The sequence below is a fragment of the Lygodium microphyllum genome, chromosome 17 (assembly GCF_053477565.2).
Source record: "Lygodium microphyllum isolate KBCC chromosome 17, Lygodium_microphyllum_v1.1.10, whole genome shotgun sequence".
Classification (NCBI taxonomy): domain Eukaryota; kingdom Viridiplantae; phylum Streptophyta; class Polypodiopsida; order Schizaeales; family Lygodiaceae; genus Lygodium; species Lygodium microphyllum.
This window is the reverse complement of record NC_141151.1, coordinates 119708472-119730672: the sequence shown is the minus strand read 5'-3', so window position 1 is coordinate 119730672 and position 22201 is coordinate 119708472. Positions and strand designations below refer to the sequence as shown.

The window sequence follows — 22201 nt, the reverse complement described above, 5'->3', positions numbered from 1 at the left end:
AGACGTCCTTGCCACCCACGTCTTCGGTGCATGCTAATGCCTGCTACCTACGACGGTGAGTGCCATGGGACTGGCACTCATCTAGGAGGGGGGTAATGTTAACCCCAACACGAAGAAAGAAAAATGAAATAAAAAAGACGCAAGGCAAAGGCAGAAAAAAGGTAGCCCGACTGAAGAAAGAAGAGGATAAAAGGCCAAAAGCGCGAGGGCAACCTTAAAAAGTCCAAGGCAAATGCAAAAGGGAAAAGATGCACTTTAAAATACAAAGGCGCACACTGAAATCTTGTAAAAGAGTGCCAGGCGGTGGAAAATCCGGAAAGCTAAAACAGAAGACAAAGACAAAGGCCAAGGCAAAGAGAAACGGAAGACAAAGGCGCACAAGGAAAAGCGCAAGTCAAAACTTAAGTCAAAACTTTTGTAAAAAAGTGCAAGCACATCATAGTTTAATTCAAGGAGTGTCGGGCTCTCACCCGTGCAATTTGTAAATATAGACGGGCAGTGGAAGGGAAGCTAGGAAGATAGAAGGATAATGGAAAAAAGAGCCTAGGCTACGGCTGGCCATGTAAAAAAGGGGATAAAGGGGATGACCGCCCAAAATGAATTTAGGGTTTTGTATATAAAGTTGAAAAGTGAATGAGAATCTCATTCTTGTGTGTGGCCAAAAGTAGCTCTCCTCTTCTTCTTCTTCTTCTTCTTCTTCTTCTTCTTCTTGCTTGCTTGAGCTTGTGCTTGAGAGAGGGAGTGTGAGAGTGTGAGGGAGTGAGAGTGTGAGGGTGAGGGACCGTGAGGTGGAGAAGCTCTCCATCTTCTCCTCTCTTCTTATCTTATCTTCTCTTCTCTTGCTCGCGGTGATGGAGCTTAAAGCACGGAGCTTGAGGATGGAGCTTGCTTGAATCTTACACTTGGATCGTGGAGCTACTGGAGTGCACGGAAGAGGAGGTAACTCGAACAGCATGGAGGTAAGCTCACTACACCCGTAGATATGGATGGTGTGTCGGCTATGTGAGAGGTAGCCATTAGTGCTCGACTTGGAACGCTTGAAACAATAATCGGTCCGTGGGTCTTGGCGGTTGAGCGAAAGCTCCCACAATAATACTAGAATTGCTAGAATCTTTGTTTTGCTATTCATGTCTTCCTGTAGAGCTTTTCTTTTTTCTAAAGTTTCCATGGCTTCTTGAAACTTACATTTCACTAAACTGCTAATCTAATATGTTTTGCTCGTTATTACTAGCATGTCCCATATTATAGCCTCTCAAATAGGAACTACCACTTTCCTTATCTGAACTTGAGTAAAATATTTGGACATGTTTACCACTTCTTTTAGATAATTTACCCTACATATTGATCTCCTTGGTGATCATGAGAGAGACTAACTCATCAAAAACTAAAAATGACTTATGTATATATATATAAGTGACAAATGATTTTCAAACCTTCTTATTATTAAGGCCACCCAAAGTAGATGAAATCAAATAATTATCATTAAGTATTGCATTAGCTGATAAGGCATCTGAAATGCTTCTCTATTTCAAAACATACTCATTTGCAGACATACTTTCTTTCTTTAAAGTATTCAACTCTTGCTTGAGTTGAATCTTTCGTGCCTTTGTATTCACTAAAAACTTATTCTCAAAGATTGTCCAAGCTACATACAAAGTTTTTACATTTCTAATATGCCCTAGTATAGTGCTATCAATGAATGTAGATAGCCAATACATCACCTTTTATCTTTTGCATTTCATTCTTTCCACTAAAAGGATTTGAGCTAGTAGCGACACCGATTAGCGACAGCGGATAACGGTGTCGCTATTGGCGTCGCTATTTGCGCCGCATTTGTGTCGCAAATAGCGATGCGCCGCAGGAAAAAAAAGCGGCCGAAATCGAGCGCGGTTTTCATTTCGCGTTTGCTCCATTGTGAGTTTTGAGAGTGAGCGAGGGAGAGAGCGACCGTCGTGAGAGAAGGAGAGGAAGAAGACTTGCCGCCGCCTTCGCCGCTACCGCCATTGTTCACAAAGGAGAGGAGGAGCCTTCATCGCAAAGAGGAGTCTCCTTCTCTCTTTCTTTTGCTTGTTTAAGGTTTAAATCACTCTCTTTTACTTGTTTAGGAGAGGAAATGAAAGAGAAAGAGAGGGAGAGGGAGAGGGAGAGAGAGGGAGAGGGAGAGAAAGAGAAAGAGAGGGAGAGGGAGAGGGAGAGGGAGAGGGAGAGGGAGGGGGAGGAAATGAGAGAGGGAGAGAAAGAGAAAGAGAGGGAGAGGGAGGGAGAGGGAGAGTGCATTCTCTCTCTCCCTCTCCCTTTTGCTTGTTTAATGTTTAAATCACTTTCTTTTTTGCTTGTTTAGGAGAGGAAACGAGAGAGTAAGGGAGAGGGAGAGGGAGAGGGAGAGGGAGAGGGAGAGGGAGAAAGAGAAAGAGAAAGAGATGGAGAGGGAGGGGGAGGAAATGAGAGAGGGAGAGAAAGAGAAAGAGAGGGAGAGGGAGGGAGAGTGCATTCTCTCTCTCCCTCTCCCTTTTTCTTGTTTAATGTTTAAATCACTTTATTTTTTGCTTGTTTAGGAGAGGAAATGAGAGAGAAAGAGAGGGAGAGAAAGAGAGGGAGAGGGAGAGGGAGGGGAAGGAAATGAGAGAGGGAGAGAAAGAGAAAGAGAGGGAGAGTGCATTGTCTCTCTCCCTCTCCCTTTTGCTTGTTTAATATTTAAATCACTTTATTTTTTACTTGTTTAGGAAATGAGAGAGAAAGAGAGATAGAGAGGGAGAGAAAGAGAGGGAGAGGGAGAGAGAGGGAAAGGAAATGAGAGAGGGAGAGAAAGAGAAAGAGAGGGAGAGGGAGAGGGAGAGGGAGAGTGCATTCTCTCTCTCACTCTCCCTCTTGCTTGTTTAATGTTTGAATCACTTTCTTTTTTTCTTGTTTAGGAGAGGAAATGAGAGAGAAAGAGAGAAAGAGAGAAAGAGAGGGAGAGGGAGAGAGAGGGAGAGAAAGAGAGGGAGAGGGAGGGGAAGGAAATTTAAGATAATAGACTTATCGATAATGGTATGCAATGTGTTTTGCCATGGGCCACATACATTGGTGACTCTTTAAGATGCCTTAAAATTGGTCATGTCCTTCATAATGTCCAAGTAGGGGATCTAATTGTGATATGCATAATTCATTGTTTTTGTATTAACTTTATAGGCATAACAAATTAGAAATCATGCCAACTAGTCAACGGAAGGACTAAAAGAAAATGATACCCTAGCTAATGGTCATTACGGTACTTCATCAAAATGAACCCAAAAGTATTGTTATAGAAAAAGAATCCCTTAAATTGAGTATATGATATTTTCTCTCAGGTCTTATGACTATGAGTAGAATTGATTGAAATAAATTTTATTACTATAGTTGATAAATTTCATAGATGGCATTAATTTTAATACGTGATCCTAGGACAAAAAAACCACATTTCTAAGATGCTTTTTGTTGAGACTGATTTATTATTAGACTAAGAGATCCTCAATGATTTTCATAAATGGATTACTTATACTCAAAGCCCTCTAGTGCAGTTTTTTACAATAACGAATAATTATCTACCGGGACAAACAAATCCTTGAGCATGATACAAGGCCAAGATATAACATCGAAAAATCTCTCAACTACTATGTACAATGCAAGATTTATGGTCAACTTGGAACTTGACGTACATCTCCATAAAGCTATCCATTTAAGTCTCGTTTGCTGTAATGTAGATAAGATGGAAAACGAAGAAGGTCTTATTGTTCAAGACCGCGAGGCATATCTTAATCAGCGTGTCCCATGTCCTTGCTCTCAATGCAAGTTGGCAATTAGACGAAAACGCCAATTGTCTATAGAACATGTACGACGATTTGCCGAGTTTTAATCTGAGATCATTGATCAGGCGATTGCGGATTTTCAGCAAATGGTAATTTGAAGTTAATATTAATCATACATTGTACTCGCAAGCTAATTGAAAACCATACACAATAAGATTGGGTCTTGTTGGCAAATTCTCTATCCAGGGGGGTGATGTCTCGACCCAAGGGGGAGTGCACCCTTTGCGGCCAATTAGAAGAGTTCGTGGACATGTGATGGATGGATTGCAGGAGCCAATCCACCACTCGCAAGGCCCATCTATACCGTCAATGCCAGAGGAGGCAGACAACCTTCCCGACCTACCTACAATCTTGGAGCCTAAGATGGAGGCAATGATCGATGCACTGATTCCCATGGATGTTGAGACATCTGACCCGCTTAGAGAGGAAGCATCCATACCATTATATGATCGGTGCCGAGTATCTCGGTTGAAGACATTGCTTGCACTCTTAAGTGTGCAAGCAAAATACGATTGAAGCAATACGAGTGTGACTGAGTTATTCAGGTACCTTGCACATAGGCTTCATTGATTTTTTTTACAGTATTATTGCAAATATTTGTGCTTTTTCAAGGTGTTTTATGATTTTTTTCAGGTTATTGAAATATCGTATATTACCACTTGCAAATACCATGCGTGAGTCTCGTGATGATGCACGACATGTTTTACGGAAGCTTGGCATGGACTACAATAACATCCATGTATGTATCAACGACTGCATACTGTTTCGAGATGAATACGAGACTATGGAGACATGTCCAAAGTGTGGTGCTCACAGGTATCGACAGGACTTGCAAGGGCAAACCATCCCTCAAAAAGTTCTCAGACACTTTCCGCTCATCCCCCGCATAAACCACATGTTTCGCACGTCTGGCATGGCAAGCTTGACAATGTGGCATGTGCAGAATAGGTCCATGGATGGAGTTCAACGAATATCAGCAGATTTGCGCGCATGGAGCCACATTGACTCTACCTTCCCAGGCTTTGCGCGAGAGCCAAGGAATCTTCGGCTGGGTCTTGCCATGGATGGTGTGAACCCATTCGGTCTGCGCTCGACTTCTTACAGTGTGTGGCCTATAGTGCTTGTCAACTACAACATCCCTCCATGGCTTTCTACGAAGAAAGAATATCTCATCCTTAGCTTGCTCATCCCAGGCCGCTACAAAGTAAAAAATATGGACGTGTATCTTCGTCCATTAGTCGATGAGCTTAAGATTTTGTGGGAGGAGGGGGTCACTGTGCAAGATATGAGCAGGCGCGATGGTCGGCGGTCAGCCAACATTCGAGCCATTCTCATGTGGACGATGCATGACTTTCCAGGATTGGGAGAGTGCTCAGGTGAGCAGACCTCCGTTCTCGCTAGTAATATCTATATTTTATTTCATTCAATCAAGTATTCACTAGGTCGTGGCTCGCCTTACAGGTCTGGTTACCTCAGGTTATCATGCATGTCCATTGTGTGGGCCACAGTTAGACTCCCGAAGGTCACGAACCATGAAGAAGATGGTATATCAAGGACACGCCGCTTTCTTTCCAGAGGATCATGAACTCAGGGAAGGTTTTCTTGGACGACCTCCAGCACGTATGAACGCTGCAAGCTGATATGAGCTGAAAATGGTAAACCCGGAATCACATCCAAATGGAATGCGATGGTTCTCAGTTTTCTACGAGTTGCCATATTGGACCCACTTACAGGTCAACCACTTGTTGGATCCCATGCATATTTTCAAGAATGTGGGTAGCTTGCTATGGGACCACATCACAGGAAAGAGAGACACTATAGGGTCACGAATGGATTTGAAGGAGGTAGGTAAGATGGAGGCGCTTTGGCTGCAGTCGAGTGCTGAAGGGGGAGTGCAGCTTCCTCGCGCTCCCTGGGTTTTGACTACCAAAGAAGAGCGCATTGTGAAGCAAGTAATCAAGTCTATCTGCACTCTGACGGGTATGATGCGTTCTCTCAGGTCCGCATTTTCTAAAGATGACCAATTGTCGGGGCTAAAATCCCATGATTGGCATAAGATATGTTAGGTTTGTGAATAGAATGGATTGTAATTAGCATGGGCATTTTGCAATTTGAAAAGTGGCCATTATTCATAATGCTTTCTCATTTGTGGCAATTTGTCCTACCAATCGCGATCGCAGGATGCCTTACTCCAGAAATTCGCGGGGCCATTTACAAGTTGTCGACTTTGGTGCAATGGATCTCACAGAAAGAGATTAAGACGTCCTCTATTGAAACCGCAAGGCGGGGAGCAGTGAAGACGGTCTATCTCTTTGAGAAATACCTGCCCACTAGCATGCTCACGATACAAGTTCACCTTTTTGTGCATCTTGTGGACGAAGTGGAGATTGCTAGACATGTCCATACGCGATGGATGTTCTTGGAGCACTTCACGAAAACCCTGAAAGGCTTTGTGCGACAAGGAGCTCGTCGAGAAGGTAGCATGGCGGAAGGTTGGTTGGTGTTAGAGGCGTTAGTGCATATCTCACAATGGCTACCAACGGTGGAACCAGACAATGAAATGCTATGGACGTTGAAGGATGATGATAGACTGACTGGAGATGTAGTGGTTGGAAATGGGGTAGAAAAAAGAATGGATGCCTCAATGGAAGAGAAGGTGAATCGCTTTTGTATGTTGCACCATGCCTCCATGGAGACGTGGCTCGCCAAGTACCAGATTGCAAGGCAAGATCGAGAGGAAGCGCGAGCTAAATTCCGACGCAGTACGCGTTATTGACCGATTCAATATCCCGAAGGCATGGAGGAGATGCCGCAGTTTATGTCAACACGATGGTTGCATGGAGCCTTGACCGCAGCATCCAGCGAAGGGACAGAGGTCTCAATGGAGGAGTGGGAGTTCTCGAGGGGATGTAGTCCAAAGGTGATGAGGGGTTTAGAATGTGTCGTATCTAAATTTTATATGCGACATCTAATTTGAGTGTTTCAATGTACAGTACAAAATATATAGTGCAGCGTGGTCGTGCGGACGGCATTTTCGCGTGGAGCGTATTGACAAAATGCGCTCCACAATGGACTGTGGTGTCATGGCAAGGTTTGAGCAAGAGAGCCGGCGACGAGCAACGGATCCGAACACGGTTATGGATGAGATGGAGTATTTTGGAAACTTGCAAAGTATTATTACAGTGGATTACCGTAGCTTCTCCATGATAATATTCGATGTGCAGTGGTTCAAAGTGGTACTTGGAGGAGCTGGAGCAACAGTTCGACGAGGTCCATCTGGATTTCTCGAAATAGATTCCGAAAAAAAATGGACGGATTTGTGCGACACCTTTGTGTTGCTGGCCCATTGTGAACAGGTGCATAGAGTCATTTGCTTGCTAATTGTAATACGACATGGTTTATGTCACAATGGTTTGAACTCACTTTGTACGTGTTTGTGAACATGTAATCTTCTATCCAAACCCCCGATAACCTCGATGGTGGTATGTTATACTTTCAACTCCTCGAAGTGCGAGAGTATATGATCAAAGCGATGTTCCAGGCATAGATGAAGAAAATATGCAAATAGCGGGGTCAATATTACAAGGGGTGGAGGCCACCGCAAGTTTGGAGCCCGCATCGGCTAACAATGATGGAAATACAGAAGTCCAAGAATTTTTTGAGAACGAGACAGACTCGTTCTTTTGTGGTGATATGTCTATCGACCTTCCAGTGTATGCAGAGTTGTGTCAGGAGATTAACATGGGACCATAGAATACTTCATTCTTGGAGAATTGTATTACTCAATTCGTTGTTTAGATCTTCCATAAATGCTGTCATGACATTCCCAAGAAGCAACTCTGTTTGTGAATATCATCATTCTTGGGAGCATATAGGGCTCCTTGATAATAGATGAGGCTATTCCTTACTTCATACATTCTCCACGGGGTATTTCTTGCTTCTATGTCCTTTAGTAGTTGTTGTGTTTCCTATGGCACGCATGTCTCCAGATCAACTCGCGAGATTCAGAGAGATGGCAGACCAGGAGCTGTCTCCTTCTTCGTCAGGGCGCTCTGCTAGATCTGCTTCAGCGCGATCAGATGCTTTAGCTTCGAGCAAACGATCTCAATGCTCACGACTTGGGCCAGAGGGAGGGACTGCATCGGGATCAGGGGGTGCTGCTGTGGAGACACGGATGTGGTGTCTCCGTCTCATCGTTCAGCTGGAGCTGCGTCACCTCCAGGATTTGTCACACCTGTGGGGATGTCTACTCCAGTTACTCCAGCTTTTGTGCAGTCGTTAGCAGGTGGCACCCCTTTTGGTGGCACCCCTTTGAGTGCCACTCCGAGAGAGGTTACCCCCGTCGGCACATCGGATGGACAGGGGTCTCCTGGATATGCCCAGGAGTGTGGACGGAGATGGGAGAGGACCCATCTTAGGCAAACTCCTAGGGGTTATGGATACCTAGTTGATAGTAGGTCAGGAGCCATCATCATGAATGATGAGGGGAGGAGGGTGATGGCTCGCATAAGGGAGTTGTGCCAACAAGTTTTTCGGCACAACGTCCTGGATCATTGGAAGAACATACCGGAGGGGAGCAAGGACTACATAGTAGCATCCTTGCACGAGGAGTTTTCGATGCCAACCGTAGTAGATAGATTCTCTACGGGCTGGATGATGGATTGCATGCGTGCATACATGTCACATAGATGATCTGACGCATGCAAGGCAATCAAGAGTGGGAATGCAAAGCCCGAGTGGTTAGATGCAGACGACTGGCGCCGACTAAGGGAGGAGGCTACAGATTTGCCAGGACGTTAGCAGGAGGCGGCGAGGGCACGACTCGAGGCCGGTGTGGTGCATCATCTTGGGAGTGGTAGCCACATGACATATTTGGAGGACTTTGTAAGTTTCTCTTTTGTTTTGCTTATTTGTTTTTTTGAAATATTCTTTGTACTGACAATCATGTTTCTAACAGTTAGCATTTTGTTTTCTTTGCAGCACTCCATTACAAATCGCGATCCGCAAGGCCTTGAGACTCGATATGCAGAGAGGCACGGTCTCAATGCATTGATCGACCGATTGTATAGACGCGGCGGCCCTGTAAGTCACTCATCTTTCTTGTCCGTAGTTACCATGAGATATTTAAATGCATTATTGTAGGGTGGATTGATATGTTGTTTCTTTTTCTGCAGAATTCGTTCGATGCTCCTTTGCAGTGGGACGAGCTTTCGGGGACGAGGATTTCTAGCTCGCCCTTGGATCCTTGGAGCTCACACACCTTTAGTTTTTAGTCGCCTGATCTATGTAGACATTTTCTATGTATTAGTGATATCCTTTCATGATTGTATCAATCGCATTTTATGCAATCATGTATTTATTTCATGTATTAGTTTTATGATTTCAGTATACATTCTTTTTGTTTGCAAGCGCTTTGTATGCAGTAGTGCAGAAACTATTTTGTATGGCTCTCATACAGCACACAGTGTTATATGTGGTAGGGCAGCGCCACAAAAATTTTTTCCCTGTTACCGTCGCTATTTTCATCGCAAATTTATTGCTCGCGTCGCTATTGGCCTCGCTATGAGCATCACAAATTCACTGGTTGCGTCGCTATATGCATTACTATTTGCGTCGCATATAGTGACGTTTCTATGGCGTCGTCAATAACGACGTTTTTTGCGACGACGGGGGCAAATTTGTTGTTTGTATTTTCGTCGCTTTAAACGTTGGTATAAGGTCTATATCTTGTAGTGTTCCACACCTTTAATTTATCTGCAATCATAAGGTTACTAATCTCTGGCTCATTTTCTTCACTTGAAATGAACTCATAAAGGCAATTTTCAGTAAAGAAATTCATCAAATGAAACTTTTATGATGGATAGTTGTTCTATCCATCTTCTTAATAATGGGATTTCCAATGTTCTTAGCCATTATTACAAGATTGATACAAAATCACAAGTAAGTCTTCTGTAACCTTTCACAACAAGTGCACAGCAATATACTAAGCAACCTTTTTCATTGACTACTCAATAGTATGTATAATGTGTAATCTATTTGTAGATAAAACTTGTGTTTGCTTCTTGAAAAACACCCAAGAATTACAAATTTGAAATCTGTAACATGTGTACCCACTTTTGGTCAATACAATTGAAATCATTGTATACCTTGAAGTGCTACCTGCCAACTTACAGCTCTAAAATGGGGCCCAAAATGACCTCAAATGGCCAAAAAGGCAGTAAAAAAGCCTTATAGGAATCATTTATAAAATATAAAGTGCTCTTCTTGCACATCAAATCTCATAGCAATATGAAATTTTCACTTTGCTTTGCTTTTGATGCCCTTATAAATAAACACTATCCAAGAGAAAGAGTGGAAGAATGGGAGAGCTTCTTACCCATCGCTTGCTTGCTTGAATCCTTACTTCTTCTCCTTCACTTTAAATTTCAAAACCATCCTCTCTCAATGGTGCTGCTTTGATACCATGTCACGAATCACATGGTCGGGAAACTAGCTTGATCTACTGCGCTAAACACTCAACATGCACACAGGAGGAAGCTCACTCAAGAACACAAGAAGAGAGATGGAGGCCAAAATGTTTTGTTTCTAGTTTATTCTTCTTCTTTCATACATAATACAATGTACACAAAGTATAGATAATATATAACATAAAGAAAAGTGTCATACTAGCAAACAGTGCATAACTAACTATACTAATCAATAGCAGTATAACTATGCTACCTATAAGTAGGTGTAACATACTAAATATAATAAGTGATAAGTTAGTGGCCATGTGAGGATCATAATGACCATTGATGTGCTAACTGTAAACGTGTGGATCCATCTAACCAAGTGATCTATCATTAATATCTGCACATGTTGAGCTTGCCATCTCAATAGTTGATAGTAAGTTAGAGAAGGCATCAAGGATATTACCTTTGCACTAAGTACTAATTCAATTGATCATTGTGATTACATTTTACCTTAGGCCAAACTCATGGATTTATCTATATAATCCTTCATCTCCTTACAATATTCTTGAGTAATCCTCTTCCTAAAAAATGATCATATTTCCTATTCCTCACAATGAAGAATGCCCTTGCTGCTACAATGACCTTTTTTTAAAAAAACCAAAGAAGCAATTTTCTATTTATTCAAGAAAAAGCCAAATAAGCTATCTTTTATTTATGTATTAGCCTATATAAGTACGTTCACTCACACATTAGTTGTACTATCACCTATACATACATTAGAACCTCAAGTATGGGGCATACCTAGGAAGTTATGACTTGCCTAGTGTTAGACCCACCTCCCAATCCAAGGACATGTCATATACATGAGAAGACCAACCCACATGTGAGATTTATGATGGTATGTGCCAAAACTCATGGAGACCATTGAATCTTCACCTATAGCTCCAACACTATATTATTCATCATTCTAGACAATTTTTCCTCTATCACCTCAAGTGATTATTAGTATGGAGGGACCCATCAGTCAAGCATTACTACAACTAACAATGGCATAGTCATGTTTAAAAGCACATCCATTGTGGCCTAAAACTATCATCTACCTAAGGAGGCCAAATGCATTCCTCACCTTCACCATCATGATCAATACATCCATTTTTCCTCCATTGAACTACACCACTCAAGTCCCAACATTTCATTATGAGGTGCGTTGTAACACACAACCTTTGCAATTGAGTACTAAGGAATAAACACTCATCTAAGAGAGAATAAATGTTAATTGCATTCAAGAACTATTAAAAATAAAAGCTCATAGGAATGGTTATTTCCAAAAATATTAGTTCTTGGAGTAAAAAGTATGAAAGATATTTCCAAGGTTGTTAGAAGTTACTAGAAGCATCATTTTCATAAGCTGCAATCTGTAGCACTTGTTGTGAATAGTAATTACTAAAATTAGTAAGTGTCAATCAAGAGTTGAGGATAGCAAGAACCTAGAACAAAAAATAGCAATTTTTAGAGATATTTAAGGCCACAATGTCTCTTTAAACTATATTTTTTTATGTATTACACTCTTAATTGTACTCCACTATATTTTGAGTTTGCTATAAAGCGCCTACAACATGCACAAAATAATTATAGTAAAAGTGTGTGCCTCAGACCTACTCCCATGCAAACTATAATGTTTCTTGGAGTTAGGGGCATGTACATTTTTAATGCACAAACGACCTAGAAGTTATGAACATCCACAAGAAAGTCTATCTATCATGATAGATATTTGTGCCACAAATCTAGAGCTAGGGCCATGTAAAGGAGAGATGACCAAAATTGAGAGTGGATGAGAGTAGGGGATACTTTTTTTAGAAAACCTATGTATATAGTATGTAAAATTAACAAAATCTCTCATTCTTATTTGTTTTTTTGAGTATTCAAGATTTCTCTTCACTTTCTTGCTTCCACTAGAGCTTTTGAGAGAGAGAGAGAGAGACACACACACACACACACACACACACACACACACACACACACACACACACACACACAGAGAAGCCCTCTCTTGCTTCTATTCATCTCCCTCTCTTCTTCTCTCCTCCTTCTCTCCCTCTTCCATCTAACATGGGCTAATTTTGGCCTCCATATACATTCTTGAGAGTTAAACTTAGTGAGAGAGTGAGGAGCTAGGAAGAGAGGCTTTGTTCTCCTCTATTGCCTTCTACATCTTCTTGATGGTGTGGAGTGGAGCAAATTAGTAGTGGATTGAGAACTTGCCATACAAGGGGCATTCGATTAGATCACATGGTCATCTACTTTTGCTTCAACTATAGAAGCAATGAAGAAGCCCAATTCAAATGAGTCAACTATGAAATTTGACTCTTCAATATGAGGTCAACCTCGTATTCCAAGTTATGAGTATAGAGAAAGGAAAAGAAGAGTTGATCCAAGAGTAAAACCACCTCCAAGGAAAGCTATTTTGATATCTTTCAACAATGACATCCCTAATGAAAGACTCAATGAAGCCATAGCCGCTGCATTCTTTTTTGGACCACAAAAACTTCAACGGAGTCTCTGATGAAGTCATACATATTGATAACTTATAAACAAGAGAAGTAGGGACACATAAAGTATGACATCTACTAGAATAGGCTAAAGTGATAGATGACCTGAGAAAGATGCTATGATCTACAAAAAGAAGGTAGATCATGAATTGATGAGGTCAATGGAGAATCTCAAGCCTAGGGTCCTATTTAGACCAAATATCTAATGATACATGTGTGTGTGTGTGTGTGTGCGTGCGTGCGTGCAATTTTGGTTCAATTTGGAGATGTTGGGATTATTTAAATCCTTGTTGTGTTAAAAAATCTTGGCCTTAACTATTTGCAAATGGGAACCATATTTTTGTGGCCATCTTGGTTGATGGAAGTTCCAGATTTAATACTATTTTGGAGTGGACATGAAAAGACTTAAAGTCAACTTAGTGGGAGTGAGTCCATGTACAATCAAATTGGCAAATTAACAAATGTTCGCTTCAACCTGACATGCTTTAGCTTAGTGGCAGTGAGTCCATGTACAATCAAATTGGCAAATTAACAAATGTTTGCTTCAACCTGACATGATTTAGCTTGTGATGATGACAAGAATACAAGAGTACACTTTGATGGATCCTTGGTCATATTAGCTAAGTTTGATGTTCAAAAGATCAAACTTCTAAGAATTATCATAAGTCCTTCCCTTAAGCCTTTATCTGGGCTTGAAATAACTTAGTATATAAGTGTGGAAAGACAAAATTACCTATTGAGAGCCATTGCATCAAAGATCTAAAATTACTAACACTTAACTTTCCTAACCCCTTCTCTTGTAGCCTCATATAACTTTAAAGTAACTTGGTATCCTCTATGCAAGATTGAGAGAAAAGATGTGAGATTGAAAGGTCATGGCAACAAAGTTTTCAAATGATCCCTAAGCCTAAATCCTAGACCCTAATAAACCCTTCCCGTGTAGCCTCATCCGAGTCTTTGTAACTTAGTATATAATATGAAAAGGTAGGAAGTTAAAGGTCTTAAACTAGTCTAAACCCTAAACCTTAAACCTTTCCCTCTTGTAGCCCCGCCCATTTGAGCCTAAAGTAACTGAGTAAGAAAGGGTGGAAATAAAGTAAGTGATATTAATGTCAAAGGTCTTGGATTAGCCACCAAAGCATAAGCCTCGCATAAGCACTAAACCCTTCCTTGTAGGCTTTAGTAAGCCTAATGTACATTGGTATGAAAAAGTGGAAGAAAACAAAGTGAAAATGAAATGTCATGGCACGAAGATTTTTTAGTAACCCTACATCCTTCCATTATAGTCTCCTCTAGACCTAGATGTAAGACTAGAACTAACATGAAATAACATTCTTGTGATAATGAAATGTCATGGCTTTAGAGAAAAAACAATGCAAGTGATGTTGAAAGATTATGGAATACAATATATTAGTAGAACCTTAAACTCTACTCCTTAGGCCCTGAAACCCTCAATTTTAGAATTGAAATCATGGATCATGAACTCTAAATTCTCAATCTTGAAACCTAAATCCTCACGTTAATAGCCTCATATGAACCTGGAAAACTTGGTATTAAATTGCTATGGTTTATGGTGTAAGTTATTGTCAAAAGATGGCTTCATGGTCCCCATGGTAAATAAAGACATGAAACTTTTCACTCTATCTCCTTAAACCACCAAAGAGTCTATCAATTTAGCACTTGAATTTTTTGCACAATGTTTCCACAAGAGTTTTCAAAATTTGCAAACTACACTTTACCAATGACGAGTGACTTTTCTCCATTTTCAACCCAAGTTTCAATTTAGAAGGGCTTGACAAGCATATGTATATGGCCCTTTTATGAGAATGTATCCATGCTTTTAATTGTAGTATGTAAGGTCACCAACTTGTTTAAACATTCGGACCTATATATTCAATATATTCTCCATGCTATGCATAGTATTGAGATAGTAGTCACCTCTTATATTTTAAATGATCCTATGTTCAACTATCCTATGACACTAATATTTTAAGATATTATACTCATAAGATATGTCAAAGAACCTATCCTTAACTATCATAATCGTGTCCTCCATATCAATCTCATTCCTAGCCGCTCACCATACCAACAACCTATCCTTAATCTTGCCCTCCATACTAACAACGTGTCCCTTTGAAAGAAATTATCATAATCTCTAGTATTATGAGGCAATAGCTATAGTCGTAGGCTTATATATGTTATATATAATAACACTGATGAGAAAGCATGCCAATCAAAAATTAACTGCCTACACATGATCATAGGATTTTCATTGGACTATATGGAATGTCTAATAAAAATTTTATTCAAAATACACATATTTTAAATGTCTCATGAAAGTGAAAACACTCAAAATTAACTAACCCTTCACATAGTGACACGATGTAAAGGATTTAAACAATGTAAGTGTCATTTTCTACTTTGGTTGTTAAATATGTTAGATGTAGTTCCAATCATAATAACGACCATGTTGTGGCCTCATTGTGGCTGGCATGTGCCATCCAACATTTTCAAACAAATTGTATTTTAAGTATGTGTTAAAGGCACTTGTGAGATGGGAGTGACAAGAGGAGGTTCTTCTCTTAAAGAAGCATGCTCCTATTATTTAATGTTAGATTACAATATATCTTTACTTTTAAGCTTCTTGAGCTCTTCGAGTATCTTAGCTTGCTATCATTTAAAGGCTATCATTTTCAACCTCAAAAGTGTGGCTCTTTTTGAGAACCCAAGCCTCTTGAGTCTTATTCCTTTACGTGCAACCATCTTATTTCGTGCCTTAAGCCTATCATTCCCATACTCGATGCTATTAGAGTGGTATTTTTGTGTAGTGAAAGTACAACTTGAGGTAACGTAGCTCTTTGTGCTTGTGAGCTTGAACCGCAATCTTAAGAGTGCAAAAGGTGTGAAAATAAAATACTCTTTTCCACAAAAGCAACACCAAACTTTATAGGCAATATTTCTTTATAGAAGAAATTTCTATAATACACATAACACATTATTCAAAATCACTCAAGTTATGCCCAATTACATGGTGCTCTTTCCAAGAAAATATCTCCACCTTTCCAAACACAAGCATGATGTCATATAGAAACCCTAATAATGACATTCTCACATATTTAGTCACTTAATGCACTCTTCAACTCACGAGTATGGTAAGCAATTGTGTCAAGCAACTCCAAGAAGTTACATTTTGAGTAGTTATAACATTATGTAACAGAACCCTCAAAAGAGCTAATATATTAGCCAATGGATCACTCGTATTAACTTTTTAGGTGGTTACCAACTTTGATGGGGCAATGTTAATATGCAATCACACCATTCTTAACATGAAACTAAAGGTCAAGCAAAAAATAATAGCATGCAAGGCCATTCTTAGTCTCATGAGGCTATATCGCTAAAGGTATTACAACATGTAATAGACTAAAGTGACACATGTGGGTGCTTTCTTTGTTGATATTAAAGTCTCATGCTACACTTTTCCAAGTTTTCCAAGTCAAATAGCTTTAGATTGTATATTTTGTTGAACTTATGATCGGGAAGGACCAAAAGAATGCTTGTCAAAGGTCATGTATATTTAGGTGTCTATGTTGATAATTGGGACAAGCTAAACTTAGTAGCAATTGGCAATAGGAACCCTCCATCAATATTCACATCATATTGATACAATACACAATTTCAACCTAAAGTTTTGTAGGTTTCAAAATGCGTAAGATGTTCATATTGTAAATTATATGTGGAAGCCTACATCTAGACTTGTTAGTTGAGGGGCGTCCAACCCTTAAATGAACTTGACATATCATTCCATTACAAATGTCCATCTTGATAACTAGTCAAGTGGAGCCAAAGTTCATGTAAATTATATGTGGAAGCCTACATCGAGACTTGTTAGTTGAGGGGCATCCAAACCCTTAAATGAACTTGACATATAGTTCCATTACAAATGTCCATCTTCATAACTAGTCAAGTGGAGCCAAAGTCCGCTTTTTAAATTGTAAGCTATGCGAAGCACGATTAGTGGGGTTGGTCTGCAACGCGAGCCATGCTACATTGACATGGTGGCCTCATTGTGCTACTCGTGAAAATAGAACCCTTGACCTTGGGTTCATTGCACCCTCTCATAACCACTTGAGCTAATGAGCCTTTGATATTTTGTAGGATTTTGAAATGTGCATATGGGATTTTCTCAAAATGTAACTAAACGGGTCTCATCTTTGTCACTATTAAAACCTCCTATAAGAACTCGAAGATCTTTAGAAGCTTTTGGGTTTTTGAGTGTTCTCTATGAGAAGGTTATTAGCCATGTGTGTGAGACGGGCCACATTAGCCCCCCCAAAAAAACCTCCAAGGTGCTCCTTTTTTCCCCCATTGATCAAAAGAGAAAATGGAGTAAGGCTAATGACCGATGATGATTGAGGAAATATAGGAGCTGACAACCTTTCCAACAATAAGTGAGAGGGGGGGGAAGGGGGGAGAGTGTTCCTTGTACGATTGTGAGCTTGGTGGAGTGAGGAGTCGACTTTGCTGGTGGACCTTTTTCGAAGGGACTCCTTGTATCATGCAAGGCATCGTGGAACGAGAAAGAAGGGATCCGAGCAGCCGTGTGTGTCGAGTCGTAAGAGAGATATATATAGAGAGAGAGAGAGAGGGGGGAGAGAGAGAGAACATCGGGCAGTCGGGCTGCCGCAACCGCCAAGGTCGGGCAGCGGATCCGACGGTTGAGACAGTAATGGTTCGCTTTTTTGCCAAACCTTAGCGTAGTACGATACGTCAAGCCTTCGGACCCACACTAGGAAACTGGCACGTGGCATCCTCGTTCAGTCCACTTTGCCAGCTGTCGCTAATCGATTGCTTCCGTGCTCGTCTGCGGCATACGTACGTGGCTTCGCGGACCCAGCCCTCTCGTGCAGATGGGCTTGTGCCTCTCTCTCTCTTTCTCACATCAACCCTAATCGACTCTCTCTCTCTTTCTTGCTCTCCCTCTCTCATCAGCCCTAATCGACTCTCTCTCTCTCACATACACACACACACAAGCACACCAACCCTAATCGACTCTCCCTCTCTCTCTCTCTCTCTCTCTCTCTCTCTCTCTCTCTCTCATATCAACCCTAATTGGCTCATATGAGCTAGCGTCCCCATATCACTAACCTTTCTAGCCTTCCTCCTGTTAATGCTTTCACCCCCCACCAACTAGTTAGCTAACTGCGCTTAGATGTCCCCTTCCATAAAGATAAACCCAAAAAGAAAAAAGAAAAAAGCTTTCCTTCACTCCAAAGCACCTTCTCTCGCAATCCTTTTTGAGCTTGAGTCCAGTCGCCACTCCTCGAGTGCTTTGCTTTTTTGTTGTTAGGTAGGAAAAGCAAAGCAAGAGCCTCTAGCTCATTTGAGCAGACATCTCATATATATTCTGCCATAGCTTAAAGCTTATCAAAATGATTGATGATCAGGAGCTGTTTTGCAGTGATTTGTAAGCCTAGGATCTGCTAAAGGTACTTACCGGCAAGATAGAATCAGCAGCTGGAGTGGTAGACACAAGCGATCTAAGGTATTCTCTTATGATCAATGCAAGCGCAGAGATCCTTTATGCTGCAGCTTCATTATGCTAGGTGTCTGTACACGTTTCTTTGTGCAGATTGCTTGAATATACTTGCCACAAAATGAGAGGAACACTTCATCTTCTCCTTGCGCATCAAGCCAGTGAATATAACTGTCTTGTACTCCAAGTGTGAGATACTGGCTTGCAGGAAGGGGCCGTGGAAGAAGGTGGGATCCCATTAGAAAACTGCAGGCTGTAGGTTGAAACCATCTGTTTACTGCACAGTACGAGATGGGATTCATTGAGGACATAGCTAGGGATGTCTCCATCCGTATTCAAGAAAATAGTGAGTCATCTCTAGATCATGATGGACATGACTGTATGGATACTGGAACGATCGGTGCTTCTTCCAGCTCTTCTCATGTAGAGCAAGGAAAGTCTTCTGAGATGTCTAGTAGAGTATCCGAATTAAAGAAAGAAGGAGAAGGTCAAGAAGAAGAAGCAAAAGAAGAAGAAGAAGAAGAAGAAGAAGAAGAGGAGCAAAACCAACCTGCAGAAGAGGATGGAAAGATTCATGGGACAGCAGAGGAGAAAGCTCTCAATGAAGAAGATCAAGAGGATGCAGCATCTATTATCAATAGCTACCACACTCATGTCCTGCAGCTCATGAATAGTGATGGACATGCTATAGAGGAACATGATGATGCTGGAAATACCCAGGAGATAATGGTGCAACCGAAGTCGAAACTGATCTCTACATTGAGGCGGAAGCCGAAACGCAGCAGAAAACTATTTGAATATGCAGAATTTGAGATTAGGGATGTGGAGGAGGAGCAGGCTCATAACCTGAATGTGTCTCTACCCAAGATGTCCTCTTCTTCCTCCTCTTCTTCTCTGGTGTTGGCTAAAGGGAGCTCAATAGTTTTGTCACAAGAGGATGAAGAGGAGGAACAAGGCCTTGCTGATAAGAGCCTGGTACCTGCAATATCTTCTCCTTCTAATTCTCCTCCAACTTTTGTGAATATTTCCATGCAGACACCATCTAACACTGCCAGTACAGCGGCCAGAGCTAACGTTGTGCGTTGCAGTGAGTGTGGCAAGCCCTTTAGCTCATGGAAAGCTTTGTTTGGGCATATGAGATGCCACCCTGAGAGACAGTGGAGGGGCATCCACCCTCCTAATTCAAGATACAATTGTTTTCATGTGTACCGGCGCCGACCTAACACCGCCAGTACTGTCAGCGATTACAGGAGCACTAAAGTTGCTGCTGCGAACCTTAATACCTCTGAGAAGTTTAGCCTCTTAACCGAGTGTGCTCAACAGCACAGCCATGTAGCTAGTAAGGGCATAGCAAGAAGGGACAAGGTGATCATAGGCGAAGACACTACAACTCAATTTGATGAAGAAGAGGGTGACCATGGTAATGACGATGACGATGATGAGGAGGAGTATGATGACGAAGATGTGGAAGTGATGGAATTGGGCAGGAATCAGCCATTATTACATGCGGAAGCTGGTTTATATGACCATATGCAGACGGAGATATCAGTATACAGCCAATCTCTTCACAGGGGCAAGAGATCGAGGCGATCGAGGCTGACGCTGAGATCGGTAAGGGCGGTCGAGAGCCTGGAATTAGGGATGAGCACTGCAGAGGAGCCTGTATCGAAGCAGCTAGAGGAGATGCAGGAGGAGGAGAGGGATATGGCGGAGTGCCTGGTTATGCTGGCATTTGCAGGGAGGAAGCAAGGGCAGCAGCTACCAATGGGCGACAGAGGGGAGCTGAGAGAAGGGGTTGGTAGTACTGCAGCTCAGAGCAAATTAGGGGCGGAGGCGGCCGTCAAGGATGACGGAGGCGGCGCCGCCGCCGTCAGGCCCGACGGCGGGGTTGCGAGGTTTGAGTGCGGCGCATGCAAGCGGAGCTTCCGGTCCCACCAGGCGCTGGGCGGGCACCGGGCCAGCCACAAGAAGGTCAAAGGCTGCTTCGCCAAAAGTAGCGCCAATTTGTCGGACCAGCCCGGATCCCCTCCAGATGTAGCGCCCGTTGACTTGCCCTTCCCACTCCCCACCATGGACCCCACCCCACTCCATGCCCACGCCCACACCCACACCCTCCCCCTCCTCCTCACCCCTACTCATCATCCCAATAGTTATAATAAGTCTCGAGACCACCACCACCAGTGCTCTATCTGCCTCCGCACCTTCCCCACTGGCCAGGCCCTGGGGGGCCACAAGCGCTGCCACTGGATCGCCTCCGATGCCCCCCCACTGGCCGCCCATAAGAACCCCCCGGCCATCCTCTCCCACTGCCGCCCCTCCCCTCCTCCCCACACCTCCACTTCCTTCTTTCCTCGGCCCAAGACTCAGTTCCTCCTCGACCTCAACCTCCCTGCTCCTATCGATAACGACAATGACAGCGAGAAGAGCAACGGCCTCGCCATCGCCCTAACCCCCCCCGCCATTTCCTCCTCGCCTCTTGACTCCAACCCTCCCTCAACCACCTTCCTTCATGCCAAAATGGCGGCTTCCTTGGGACCCTCACCTCTCGTCAATCAATCCGATAGTTGCGCCATTAAGCCTTTAAAGAAGCTTCCTTCCCTCCCCATCCCTCTCTCGAGTCATATCCCGAATGAGTCTCTCCCATCTTGAGACGAATGGATTCCTTTTAGTTTGACTCGTTGTAACCTCAGATTTCAAAGCATTCTTCAAATTCGTTCATGTACAACAATAATAAGACACTCTTGTTGGATGTCAAATTAATATCCTACTTATCGGATATTATGTACCCAAAATCCTCACTTGATAAATGTAACATTCAACTAGATTCATCTCTCTCTCTCTCTCTCTCTCTCTCTCTCTCTCTCTCTCTCTCTCTCTCTCATTGTGTGTGTGTGTGTGTGTGGGGTGGGGTATGTGCTTCATAATCCAAGTGGGTATTCTGCTCAACATTTAGAGCTCATAATTCTTCATCGGCTAACAAATATACATTAATATATGTGCTCCATTTTGGTTTAAAGGATAATCTCTATGTGCATGCATCCTAAATTCTTCTAAAATTTACATCATGCACAATGCCATGTTATTAAGTCACATTGGCTAGCATCATAAAGAGTGTATGAAAAGTATTGAGAGAATACATAACATGAATGAAGTGTTCTAAACCTCAAAGAAAAATGTAATTATGCAATGGTTACATGCAAGTGTGCACACACCTTACCCCCCCCCCTTCTCCTCTCTCTCTCTCTCTCTCTCTCTCTCTCTCTCTCTCTCTCTCTCTCTCTCTCTCTCTCTCTGTGTCTCTCTCTCTCTCTCTCACATCTTCAACATTGAACGAATGGCTTAGTCCATTCATGCTTCAACCAACCATTTAACCAAATTTCCTTAATATTCATGATGTCATGAGACCTAAATGTAAAAAGAATGAATGATTTCCAAATGGGATCCTTTCATATATATCCTAATTAATCTATAATTACTAATCTTTCATACAAAAAATATTATTTATGAATTTTAAATATAGTCCTTTGAGAGTCCTTTATATGAGCAAGAGCTCACAATTTAAAATTCATTCGTATGAAATAGTTGGTCCTATCTTACAGCTTATAACCCAACAACTTCTACCACTTTGAGGACTTCACAACCTAACTTTATCATGTAAAAATAATTTAATAAATAGGCCACCTATGTTGATCGATTCTTCTTGATGAGCCTTCTACTAGACTAATGATATTGTGATATTCTTAAATATGTATCTAGATCACTCTACAATATAGAGTGTGCTCAAACTCTAAGTAATCTTGAAGTATTGTCTCATATTATCCTAATATTTTCTAACTCCTA

At 41.8% G+C, this 22201-nt stretch overlaps 1 protein-coding gene across 1 annotated transcript; it reads left to right on the top strand.

Moving 5' to 3' along the window:
• Window positions 1-18145: 18145 nt before the first annotated feature.
• Window positions 18146-21185, top strand: LOC148022300 (uncharacterized). The gene is made up of 2 exons (XM_087697930.1): window positions 18146-18370; window positions 18458-21185. Exon 2 carries the CDS (start codon window positions 18653-18655, stop codon window positions 21008-21010), a length of 2358 nt encoding a protein of 785 aa, XP_087554056.1. The 5' UTR covers window positions 18146-18370; window positions 18458-18652; the 3' UTR covers window positions 21011-21185.
• Window positions 21186-22201: the final 1016 nt, after the last annotated feature.

Excerpts from the sequence above, each read along its gene's own strand:
- LOC148022300 (XM_087697930.1), top strand. The coding sequence starts at position 18,653 with ATGGGATTCATTGAGGACATAGCTAGGGATGTCTCCATCCGTATTCAA.